Source organism: Propithecus coquereli, unplaced genomic scaffold (assembly GCF_000956105.1).
Source record: "Propithecus coquereli isolate 6110/MARCELLA unplaced genomic scaffold, Pcoq_1.0 Scaffold20, whole genome shotgun sequence".
NCBI lineage: Eukaryota > Metazoa > Chordata > Mammalia > Primates > Indriidae > Propithecus > Propithecus coquereli.
The window spans coordinates 6,673,631-6,686,821 of NW_012144967.1; the positions used below are offsets into that span (position 1 = coordinate 6,673,631).

Here is a 13,191-nt window from a genome sequence, read left to right on the forward strand (position 1 = left end):
CTAAGAATTGTCTGTCTTCATCTTGACAGCGGACTGTTTGTCCCCCAAGACAAGACAACCCTGCTGGGTGCTTTCCAAAGGCCTCATTTTAAGAAGGCATGTTTCCACTTACAGATCTTCTGACAATGCCAGGCCATCTGGAAGAGCAGTATGAATTAAGAATGTATTATCTGGGTGATATTCAGAGATTCTCGTAGTGTGCCTATTACATGCCAGGCATTGTACTAAGTGCTAGGGATGCAGTGATGATCCCACAGAGTCCTGGTTCCTGCTTTCATGACCCATACAGCACGGTGGGAGAGGCTGACACTTACAGAAAGGTCACCCTGATGAGAGCATTATTACAGAGTGAGATCAGTATTAGGACGGAAAGGCATGGGGTTTGAGGACTCCATATGGTGGGGGAGGGGTGTTGGAGCTGAGCTATGAAAGATGAATTGGGGGAGACATTGGTTATTCACTGAATATTAGGGCAGAAAGACCCCCCCCAACATCTAGTATAACTCCTCCATTCATAGATGAGGAAACAGGCGCAGCAGAGCTAAATGACCCTGTCCGGATCAGAGCTAATTATAGAAACCAGCGATCGCAATACTCAATCCCTTCCTGCTAAATCACGTGAATTTTATTCATATCCCAGCTATAGATTACCCAAATACACTTGACAAATAAAACGCGGAATATTGAGCTAAAACCACATCTCTCAAAACCACAAGCATAAATAACCACCGTGTTTGAATGTGGGTGTTACCTTTTCATTTTGCAAATCCAGAGTTTCATCATATCAAAATTCAAGACAGATTGTTCTGCAAGGGCGGGAAGGTCATAACCCTGTCTGAAATGGACTGGCAAATCTCTCCAACCGCGCGGTGCTGATTGGGGCGTGAGCTGGGTATCCAGGCTGACTTCACGCCCCAGCTGGGGGTTCAAATCTACACGGGGCGATCGCGGTAGTTCTGTGCCAGGGTCCTTCCCTGGGCTCCCGGAGCCTCTGGGGATTTACCACCGCCGACGGGGCCGCGTTCTCGCCAGTGTGTGCACGGGCTGCATGATAAAACCATTCTTTTGAAAAGCCCGTGAGATTGCACTTGCAATCTGTGCGTGTGCGTGCAAAAGCGCAGAGCAAAGACTGGAAAGAACCACGGCGGAGCACACCCCGGCCAGAGGTTGGTTACCCCTGGGGAAGGGCTGCAATGGGGAGAGGATGCGCTATCATCTTCTTTGTACTCTAGACACTCCTGAGTTGGGGAAAACTGAACGCAAGAACGTATTCGTGTATTAGGCATGTAATACATACGTATTAATCTTTTCAAGAAGATTCTTAAACAAAAATAAAATCTCAGTAGAACAAAGGTGCGTCTCCGCAGAGCGCAACAGCATTTATCATGGATGTAACTGCCTCCTCTAGAAACCTCAGAGGAACTCCCCCTCGACCACTGCCGAACTGAAGGTGGCAAATGTGCGCTCCACGGCATCCCCGCGGGGCACTGGGAAAGTTGGAGGCGCCCGGGGGTCGCCGCACTTGCTGCCCGCGTCCCCTAACCCGAGCGTTTGGGTGAAGTCTTGACTTTCCGGCTGGCGCACTCCGCACCCACCCAACTGGTGCTGATGCGGGAGGGTGGGGCCGCGGCGGGGCGGGGCAATCCGAGCCCGCACCCCACCTCCTCTCCCGCCCCCGCCCTGCCAGCCCCGCCCGCGCTCGCCCCCCGCCCGCGCCCGGGGCGCCCGGCCCGCCCCCTCCCCTCCGCGCGCAAACGAACCTCGCGACGCCGCGCTGGGCGGCGGGCGGGGGCCGGGCGAGGGAGGGGGCTGGCCCGGCCGACCCACTCCGCAGTTGTCTCCCGAGCGCGGGCTGAGGCGCCCGAGCCGCTGGGCCGGGGAAGCACTGGCGGTTCGCTCCTGGGCCAGCTCGTCCAGGCGCTCGCAGGCATGCAGCCCGGGAGCAGGCGGCGCGCCCCGAGCCGCTGTTGAGCCGGCGGGGGCGGCGGGGACCAGCGCCAGCAGAGCCCCTCCCACCTTGCGCCGGGGTAGACGAGCGGCGCCCCGGCACCCCCTCTTCGCCTGCAGCCCCGCCAGCGCCACCCCCCGCGGGCCGCAGGGGCTCATGCAGCCGCCAAGGTAAGCGCGGGCCGGGAGCCGGGCGGACACGGCTCTGACATCCCCAAGGCGCCGCCGACACTTGCCGGGGCCACGGAACTGCTTTGGTCTTCCCCAACCCCGCGTCTCATCTTGCTCCCATCTTGCCCACATTTGGAGCGTTGCTGAGCCTCGATCGCTTTAGTTCTTGGCAGCAGGAAAGTTTTTGTGGTTTGGTGTTTGTTCTTTTTTCCTAAAATACTCTCCTCCGGGCAGCCGACCGCGCGCGTGGTTGGGCAGACCGGGCGCACGCCCCTTCCACTGTGTGCGGGCTGGGAGCTCCCTCTGCCCAGCGCGGCCACCTCCTCCTGGGGCGGGCCGCTCCGCCCGACCCACGGACCTCGGAGGGAGCCGGCCACCTAGCTGTCCGGCCTTGAACCCCCATTGGCCTGCGTCGCCGGGCCCCCGCCTCCCGCCCGACGCCCGGCTGCGGAGCCGTTGGGCGAGCGCTTGTCCCCGGGGGCGTCGGCGCAGCGCACGGTCTGGGCTGGGGGCCCACCGGCCCTTTGCCTGGGCTCGTGCGTGCGCAGGAAGGTGCGGGATTGGGTCGAGCGCTAACGGGTAGGATTCCCGAGAGGCTCCGGCCCTCCTAAGTGGACTGGCAGGCTCGGCGGACAGCGCACGGCGACGACTCCGCCGGGCTCTCGCCACGGCCATCCCAGAGCAGAGCGGGGCCGGTGGACAGGTGTGTTTAGGACGAGGGCCGATGGGGAGGAGGGAGGACGCTCGGATGCAATTCACGATTGCAGCTTATTAATGCAATTGCATTAGATCTTCTCGGAGGTAGAATCACTTCTCCAAAACTGGGATTTTAATGCGAGCCTGTGAGCGTCTGTGGCGTGGTTTCGGAAGGCGTTGGATTGTGTTTATTTTGTAAATTGGGCGTCTTGCGGACGGACTGGGGGGATAGCGCCACCTAGAGGAAACGGGGAGCGGCGCAGTCCTCTCCGGCCCGAAGTTGGGTGTTCTCAAAGTGGACTCGTGCGCGGCGCGGGGAGGCGGGAACGGCCCGCGCGTGCGGGAAAGAGCGGCTGTGCGTGCATTTGCGGTCCCGCGGAGAGACCCGGCGCCCCGACCTCAGCACGCCGAGCTCACGGGACGGACTTGCGGGTCGTACTAAGTGGCAGGCTCTCAATTCAGGGAGCTCCATCACCGTCTCCATCTGGTTTTAGACTCTTCCAGCAAAAACATAACAAAAATGTTACCTGCTGTAGGAAGGTGCCCCTTCCTCAGACATCTGTCGTAGAAGTCTGGAACCCTATGCACGAACCTCGCTCTTCTCCTGCGTGTCTCAGACAGGTGATTTCTCAGGTGGATTTTGAGCCATGACCCTTAGAAAAGAGATTGGCTGTGCCAATCCGCTGAAGAGCAGCAGAAGGAGAGCTGGGAAAGGGCGTCATGCCAATCTCTACAGGAGCGGCGTGGCTACCCCAAATGACAATTTTTGCACATACGAAGAAGGGGTGTCTTGTTTTTCTACCACCACAGCAGGCGACAGGCAAGCCCCCTTTACAGGGACTTGATCTCCAGTTAACAACTGGGGTGGACCCTGCGGGAGGACAGGCAGAGCAGACAAAGGCTCTGGGTGGGGCACCCACGCATCCAGGCGGGCTCCAAGTTCTCTGTGGCTGCTTTTTGCTGCCACCTTCCACGCCAGATAATATTAGCAGCGAGCTGAGTTCTCCTTGCTCTGAAGGGCATGCCGTTGCCTTGTAGAACAGTGTGGGGTTCAACTTGTGTGCCCCCAGAGAGCCTGTGGGCTTTGGTGGTAGTGAGGGAGGTCCTAGCCACCTTTTTCCAACAGTCCCGCTTCCATTACTTCCCTCCCAGGTGACAGACGGGTGCTTATACCCCAATTAGACATGTGTTAATAAAACACTGGGTGACTTGTCTGCCCCCCCTACTTAGTCTCAAAGTGTTTTTCCATTTGCAGGTATTTAATAACCAGACTGTGATAAAAGGGGTTTTAGAATAGCTTGGCATCTTATTCAAGGAGGTTATCTTTGACTTTTGCTAAGAAAGCTCTGTCAGCTTTTTCTCCTCACAAACCTCTCCCGAGGCATGACTTGCTGTCTCCCCACGTGTTTGGTAATAGAGAAAGGAGGCCTGGGAAGCCCCTGGTCCATATGATCCCTTGGTTCTGCTCTTCAGCAGCCCTGTGTGAGGCCAAATGCAAGAATTCTTAGATGAGGAGATACAACATGAATAGGGAATGAGCATAGCATCCCTGACATTGGGACAGGGAGCTTTCAATCCACCCTCAGGGGATGCTCACTGTCCCCAGAAGCGGGAAGGAACAGGTGCTGGTATTTTCATTTCGCAGAAGAAACTGATGGCCAGAGAGGTGAAAGGGTATGGCAAGGGTTCTGTGGGTCTAAAGTGTTTTGCTTTTCTTTTTAACAACCTTGCTACCAAATGAATTAAGTTCAAGCACTTGCTTTTACCAAGTATGGTCACAAAATGTGGCCACGTCTTTAAAGCATGCAGTGTAAATATGAAAGGAGCTGTGGTCACCGGTCTGCCAAGAAGTCAGCCATCCAGGGAAAGAAGACAGGAGGTACCCAAGTGAAATCGAGCAAAAACAGACAAGGATTATCAGAAACCAGTGCTAATTGGAATCCGTTAGTTCTGTGAAATGAAATGGTACTACCCCTTAAAGGTAATTGTTCTAGAACTTGATTTGTAATATCCCAAAGGTAAGTTCAGATAACTTTTGAGTGTCTGCAGTATTCCCGTGGCTCTTTAGGAGTATGGCTTTGCTTTTCAAACAATATCCATTGTTTAGTCATTCAACAAACTTAACTGAACATAAGTTTAACCCAAAGAAAGGTGGCTCCAGGCTTTCCCATCTGTCTGATATCCAGCCCTGTCCAAATGACAGTCTCCTACTCTTTTTCTTATTTTTACCGAATAGCAGCTCAGTTTCAGCCTCCCTTCTCTTAGCAACAGAGCTATAAAGGAGCAATGAACAGGGCAGTGGAAAAAATTAAGGACTGCCTCACCCAAATGTGCATGCAAGGCCAGGCAGAAGTCAGTTTCCTTGGTGACAGATGAACAAATGAACATCTTTGAAAGGATACCCAGTTTCTTAGCCAGGTCTGTGCTGTAAGTAGAAAATGCCATTTCATAAAAGAACCCAGGAGTCAGAGGGCAATAATGCCTAGTGAGGTGTGAGACTATAATTCTAAGGGCAAGAAGAAGAAGGAATTTTGAAATTTGGGCAGAAATTGACCAAATAAATGCAAATATCTTTTATAACCCCATTTTAAAAATTTTAAGTCACTGCTAATTGATGAACATAAAAATGTACTATGTACCTACCCAACTTATAAAATTATCATATCCAGATTACTACAGTAAAGAATGAAAGTATAGCAAACACAGTTTATGCAGAGAATAATTATATAATTGCTGGTTGAATTTACTTCTCACTTTTCCCCAATTGCTTGTTTAAAGCAATGTTACAAGGTACAGAACTTTTAGAAATCAAGATACTGGATTTTCCAGCATCTGAAAATCAGGCAAAAACTTGGAAAACAAAAGATTCTGTCAACTATCTGGTAATAAAAGGCCGATTCCAATAGATTCTGTGTCCTCCATGGGCCAAAGCACAGAGATCAGCAGATGTGAGTAAAAATACTCTACAATTTATTGACGTCTATCTCATTAGGCCTTTTTAGTGCTACCATCTGTGGTGGCTTCTCCTTATATATCATTTTTTCATCTTCGTAGACTCTAAGATCTCAAGGTCTTTTTAGCAGCTTGCCCTGACTGACAGCAACAGTTTATCCTGTTTCCTGATAATGCTCCACTCTTCTTCTGTCCTTATAAACAGAGATATTCAAAGTCCTCAGTAAGAGTTTCAGTTCTAGTACTTTATTCTCAGTACACTTTTCTTCTTGAAGATGGATGCAAACTATTTTCATCCTCTGTAGGTGTTTTGAAGAATTTTCTCCTTGGCGATGTCTGTGAACAAGATGAGGTAGAAACACACAGACTTACTCATCATGGCCCTCTAAACATCCATCACGTTATAAGCATTGTCAGCCACAATGCAGACACGACTTTAGAATTCACTTTCCTTTTAGACTTTTATACATTTCCCAACTGACCTGTACCATGATGTGTCTCTTCCTTGCAGATTATCTCGCTAAATACCACAGATCTAATTGTTTAAGGTGCTTTCACAAAGTTTGCTCCACTTGTAAGACTGTAAGGCCTTGCTAGTCAGTTTCCTCTTGCAGGGATACCATGTTACCTGTTGAAATGCTGGCTCTCGGAGAGGCTTGCTGTCTGCCAGGCAAATGCTGGACCATCTTAGTGACATAGAAAATTTGCTGCCAGTGTGCATTTTCAGTGCTTCACAGTGGTGCTGAAGAAGAGATTGCTCTTGCAAGAACATATCCATCGAACACTGGCTTCTTCCACACAGGGTATATTCCGGTTGTCAGAAGAGCTCACAGAAATGCATATTTCATTTAGAGAATCATAAAAATTACAGTTTCCTCAAAACAACTGGTACCTTGAGAAGAAGAATAATTAACATTTGGAAGTTTGGGCACATAATGTGCTTTCATTTATATTCATTTTAATATCCTAAGGAGGTACAGTGTAAATAATAAGTAGATTTTTTAATGCATTTGCATTTTCTTAGATGGGCTCCCATTTAATTATACAAGAGATAAAGCAAAAAGAGATGCATAGCTTAGAGGCTGGGCTCACCTGTACATGTTAGGAGGTTCACGATGGCATTCCCTCAGAGGTCCAACCCTGCTAATAACCCCTCACTGCTAAGCTTGGGCAGGTCACTTTTGTCCCAGAACATGAGACTCATGGAGTTTAATTTGTTTTGTTATACATCAGTGAGTGCAGCTAAAATAGTTTGACATTCAGATTTCAGAACACTGATTTCAAAATGCTTCTCTTTGCTGTCCTAAAACACACTTGGTTTTGTATCTTTGGGTATCGCAAGATCACATGGCAAAGAAAGCTAGATGCCACCTTCTTATGCTGTAAGAGTTTTACTTTGCTTTTACTTTTCTCTGCTGGAAGCATGTTCAGAAAGTAGATCCCTGAGCTCCAGGTGTCTGATTTCTTCATGAGTAAATGGATGCTACTGGCAGGGTCTACTGACTCCCGGCCTGATAGGGAACATACTCTCCCCGCAAGCCTGGGCTAACAGTCAACAAGAGCAAGGCAAACCCAAGCCAAGCTGGTACCCTGGCCCTCCCTTTCCGGGTCAATGACCGATCTCTAAAGGCAGAGCCCATCTGGCTGAAAACTTGAGACGTGGTCTGAGTGGCCTGTGGACTGAAAGAACTGCAGATAGATTGCTACTGTAGATAGATTTACCTAAACGTCTTCCTGTTGTCCCGTTATTTAGGGAAATCTATTTAACTGGCATTTGGAAGCTAAGCCCAGGTGAGTACTCTATGAATACTTGACCTAAAAAATGTCATTTACCATACAAAAGAGGAAAAAAAGTCTATAATCTAAAAATTTTAACTTCCTAAATTTTTAGGGGAGATAGGGGAGATTGTCAGGGAAATTTTTCTTTTCTTAAAACATTTTTATATTCTTGTTAATGTCTGGAAAACAGTATATCTCTAAACGTATTCCCATTTCTAATGCATGATCCATCATTATACATATGGGGCATATTATTGGACTGACAGAAAAAAATAAACCCGGAGTGAGGATGAGAAGCAGCTGTGGTTAGTACGAAAAATGCTGAACTTGGCATCTTAAGACCTGCGTTTGATCTCTGCTCAGGCATTTATATTTATGGTGTCCTTAAACTAGTCACTTAACCACCCAGTCTCATTTATTAAATGGGAAGGACTATGCCCATCACATAGTTAAGACAATTCTACAGTTATATGGGGGACTTTTTCTTACAATGGGTGCTCACCAGGCATTAAGTAAAACTGAAAATGCACTTAGAATTCACCCAAAAGTCAAGGATATGGTCCTGGCAGAATTCTGCAGATTTCCCCCCAGTTCCCACACATAGAAAGGGTCTAGCAGAATCTGGTGCATTATAAGTACTCTATTGTAATCCAAACAGTAGTTCTCACCCATAATATAAAACTAATATTGACAACTACTTACCAATACTTACAGAGGCATCTATTCTAAGTGGGTTCCTATTGTATTAACTCATTTAATCCTCACAACAGCCTTCTGAGGGAGCTACAAGTATATTCCCATTTTACAGATGCAAGAACTGAGGTTTAGAGTCTGTGTTCAGACTGCATGTTCTTAGCCAGCAGGCTATCTTGCCTTTCTAATGTAAAAGTGAGGGAGTTCCCTCAGCCTCCAGCAAATTTAAGAAAGGAAACAATGGTAGTGGATGAGAATGTCATGTAAAGTGACACATTTGTTCTTTCTGGGTTGGCACTTTTCCCCACTTCCCATCAGCTGGGGATCTTCTTTATTTCAGCTTTGCATTAGCCATTCTAAACAGTTTTGAATTTGATGAATAACTTGGTTATCTGTTCCTGTTGCTAAATGTCTATGGTATTTGTGCTTGGCACCAAATTGTTCATTAATCCAAATACTTCAGCCTTCTGCTGGTGGAGAGAGAGACACAGATTCACTGTCAGTTCAAACAGTTGCCATTTGGTGGATAAATGGTTCCAAGCCGGTTCTTCTCCCAAGAACTTACTAGAATGGGGAGAGGTGAATGCTGTGTGGTCTGTTCTCCATTACAGGAACCTGGTATGTCTTGTGTGTGGGTACCCGAAAGCTGCTTTAAAACTACGGGGGGTTACCAAATGTCTCTACGGTGAGGTTTCAGGTATTCCATAGTATTTTGGGGAATTACTACTGAAGAATTTCATGCTGACACTAAATAAATATGTCACTCTTTGAATAATATTTCCTACTTGCTCAGCAACATTTTCACTTGGGGAATGTAGAATAGTTACAGATGAGGCTCCCTCTGGGTCAGGTGTGGGCAAGGCCAGTGAGTTACAAAGCCAACGGCAGTTCACTGATCCTTAGAAACAGGGGGCTCTGAAGCTCCGAGACCCCGGGGGGTAGCCAGGCCATGATTCTGCAGATTGAGAAGCTGAGGGGTTAGAGATTAGACAAGATGTGGTCGGGCCACACAGCTGGAGGAGAGGACGTGCTCAAGCCACATGGCTCTCTCTTTCCCCACATCCACTGCGGTGTCTTGAAAGTTTCCATCTCAACACTGACAACTAAGCAGTTCATAAATGCTGTTGCTTTTGGACTGGGCACTGTAGGCAGAAGAATCTGCAAGCTGTAGACCAGATAGTAGGTGTGATCACAGTCTCAGACAAGAGTTTGAAGAGGAAAGTGGGGAAGAGACTTTCGTTATGAAGCTCCAGTTATGCACCAGCTATGATCCCAGTAGGAAGAAATGGGAGAAGTCGTGGAAAAAGAAACATGGCAGCTCCAGGAGCTTTCTGAGAATCTTGCAAGTCAAGAAGGACAGGTGTGAAAGGGTGGAAGGAGAGGCATGAATCCAAATGCCATGGAAAATGTCCCAGAAACTGCTGACAGATCACTGGGAGGGCTCCCACCCAGCCTGCACTGAGGCTGGGAACAGAGAGCAAGGGAACACAAAAGGATGGGGTAGGGTTTATGGAGAGAAAACTGAACACTCCGTGCCTGAGAAGCAGCCATGAGCTCATCAGAGGTGGCATGGCAGCCAGGAGTCACCCAGCCCTGCCTGCACCCCACTCTGTCACCAAGCCAGCTGGGTGACCTCCAGCAGGTTACTTACCTTCTGCAGTGTAAGTTCGGGTAAATGTGAGTTGTCTGATTTCCGAATGAGAAGGCAGAGTATGCATCTTTAAAGTGGGAATTGAAGTCCAGGAAGAGGAGAGGATGTCACTGCTTAAAGACCCTAGGCATCCCCAGCATGGACTGTTTTATTTTTCCATCTGTCTGTATATGCATGTGTACATCCCCTTTGGGTTGGTGAACTCAGCTCTTCTCTGACTATTTAGTGGCTGCCAGGTTGGAGGGGCTCCTAGAACTATTTAACTGAGAGAGAAAATAAAGCAAGAAATACCCACTGGGGAGGGAGCAGTCAGAAGGTTGTTAATAGTTTTTGGTAAAATTATCAATAGATTAAATAGATAAGATTGATTTTATATGTGATTAATATGCACATAGAAACATCTGGAAAGATGCACATGAGACTCTTAACAGTTATTGCCTCCAGGGAGAGTCACTGATTTATTTAATAGGAAATCAATTTTTTTGACATGTGCATATATTACAGTTTCAATATTTAAAAAATAATTTTAATGCTAGATTGAAGGAAATGGAAAGCCCAGAAAATATGTTCTCCCAGCGTTTTCTTCTCTTAGAAATCCCTTTTATGTCCTCCCAGCACAGCGAATACATCCATACCTATCAGCAGGGATGTGCTTTGGAAGGTCCCCAGGGGGACACGCCATGCAGATGTCCCAGGCTGGGCTGGTCCTCCAGGCCCTGAAAGCTCCCAGACTGTTGCTCAAAGTGGACTTCGTGCGCATGAACACTAACCCATGGGCAGTCTGGTATCAGTAGACTGTCCAAGAGGTAAAATCTTGACAGAGGTTGTTTCCGACAGTGTGAGGCTGATGCTAATGGAGAAAAGCTCTGTGGATAATGGAGACATCACCAAACCAAACTGCACATCTGGTACTAGTGACGTCACGCTTTGCTGTCAGTGGTCCTATTTGCTAAAGACGTTACCTGCAGAGACCGAGTGTCAGGGCTGATTTTTTTGAGAGGCGTTGCCCCGGTTCTTTGGCTCCTGGCTTGGAAGAATCACAAGCCGGACCGGTGCCACAGAGTGATGACAGACACAGCAATTCACGCAAGCAGCTTTCATTGCAGGCTTTTCAGCATGGAGTAGAAAGCGAAAGAACATTTCCTGAGGGGAAAAGGGTCTATGTCCCCGAGTGGAGAAGACACACCTCTTACCACACTTCTGCTTTTATGTCTACACCTTACGATATGCTAAATGGTGGGCGGAATATTCATTACTTTCTTGGGAAAAGGGTGGAGAATTCTTAGAGCTAAGGGCCCTCCCCAATTTTGTCCTTATAGGGTAACTTCCAGGGGTTGCATGAAGATTGTAAACTGTCGTGGCGCCGATGGGTGTGATTTTACTGTGCTAGTGTATGTTAACCAGGAAAAGGTTACGTTTGGACGTGAGCTCCTAGTTTCTGCGCGTGCTCCTGGCTGGGAAAAGGCCCCAACCGCAAGTTCCTGATGTCGCGAGTTAGGTTCTAAATGCTCATGGGCAGCCTTATTCTTGCCCCCTCCTCTGTTCCTGTGCTTAGCGCTGCCAACCTGCACCTGCCCCTAACACCGCCCATCTCCAGAAGCCGCACCAGCTTTGTAAAGGCCCCTGTTAATTTGCGGTAAGGACATAGGAAATAATCTTGGGGCTCCTGAGACGCCACATAAACACACCTCTCATAGTACTCATCACACTGTGCTGAAGTTCTTTGTCCTCACATCTGACTCTCCCACCGGGCTGCCTGGAGCCAGCCGGGACTATCTGCTGCTCATCTCAGAACTCCCCGAAACCCAGCTCCGAGCCTGTCCCAGAGCCCAGTGCTCGGAACTTGTTAAATGAGCAAACCATAAAAACAATTAAGAAATAAAAAGGATTTGCCTCGTGCGGGGAAAGAAAATGTTACAAATCTGATAACACACATTTAAAGACATGTCTAGGAGCAACTAAAATCTGCTAATGTGTTTTAAATCCCTATGAAAGAATTCAAGTAGGTGGTGAGATACTACACTTCTAAAGAGAGCTATTGGACTGTCAGGGAAATGTGTGGGTTTTTTTTTTAAAAAATCTATTAAAATACTGGAATAAGATGTATATGTTTTAATTACTAAGAAGCAGTATCCCTCGTGGGGAGGGAGGGTGCACCAAAGCAAATGAAATAGCATGCACACACAGAGAGAAAGGAAGCCCCGGATAATTAAGGATGGCAGTGTTGTCCTGGTGGCTAGAATGTCCAGCTGTCCTTCCGCACGGTGCCTGTGTCCACGGGCGCACACACTGTATCTCCCACCCACCGACGGGGCCCACCCACCTAGGAAGGTCATTTTTAATAGCCGCTTTTGTGGAATATATACTAAAAAATACTATCATTAAGCACACTTTAAAGTCCCAATTAGCTGGACGAAGCACAACATACTTTCGGAAAAGAGAACATGAAACCAGACCAATCTATTAGCATTCTTTGAGGAGGGAGATAGGGGCCTGGAGACAAGGGAGAAACCCAGGGATGAATTATGTTTAGACTTTCAAAATTCCTGCTGATGAAGTTTCACCCCAAAGGTCATTTACAATAGTAAGTCGCTCCAGCACATGGAGGGAAATCGCCACCACAGACCGGAATTATCCTCAGACAGGAAACAAAAAATAGGATAAACAGGTACTTTTCTGGATGAAGAATTATTAACAGTGGGGATCCCCCAGGATTGTGGGTATGCCCAGACTTCGTTTACATTTACATGGATTATCTGAAGGAGAGGAAGCTCAGATGGTTCCAGGCCTTGGGATGAAATGAAGGCTCTGCAGAGATGGCAAACAAATGGTGATTAACTGCAGGATGAGCTTATGAGTGAGCAAGAAAATGCATATTAAGCTTTTGCAGGCACAAGTCTTAGTTAATGCATTTATGAGAACATAATCCAAATTACAAGAAAAGGGACTCCATCCAGTCTGTTTATAGCCACAAAAGGGGATCCTGGGGGGTCTTTGCAAGACAATTTGTTTACTAAAGGCCACTCAGGACCAAGTGTTCAGAAAATGCTAAAATGCTACCAGAAATGGTACTGGGAAGCGAGCCGAAAATAATATTCCACCTGGGCTATACCCAAACCAGGCCATTTTATTACCTTCCCCTCGAGAAAAATATCTCGCAACTATTTAAGGGTGAGCAACATAGTCTCTCAGGGCGTTTCACGAGAGGCTGTGCTCCTTTGTTCCCTAAGGGCTCTAGTGCGGAAAGATGAAGCCAGAAAAGTGATATGGTCAAAGTCTATAATACTTCGAAGGTTATGGAA

The 13,191-nt window shown here is 47.8% G+C and overlaps 1 protein-coding gene across 1 annotated transcript in view; it reads left to right on the forward strand.

Annotated features, from left to right (window-relative positions):
- Positions 1-1,831: 1,831 nt before the first annotated feature.
- Positions 1,832-13,191, forward strand: part of RGMA (repulsive guidance molecule family member a) — a 40,897-nt gene continuing 29,537 nt past the window's right edge. The window contains exon 1 of the mRNA XM_012643702.1: positions 1,832-2,118. Within this exon, the coding sequence (XP_012499156.1) occupies positions 2,105-2,118 (14 nt within the window). The 5' untranslated portion in view covers positions 1,832-2,104. The remainder of the gene's footprint in view (positions 2,119-13,191) is intronic.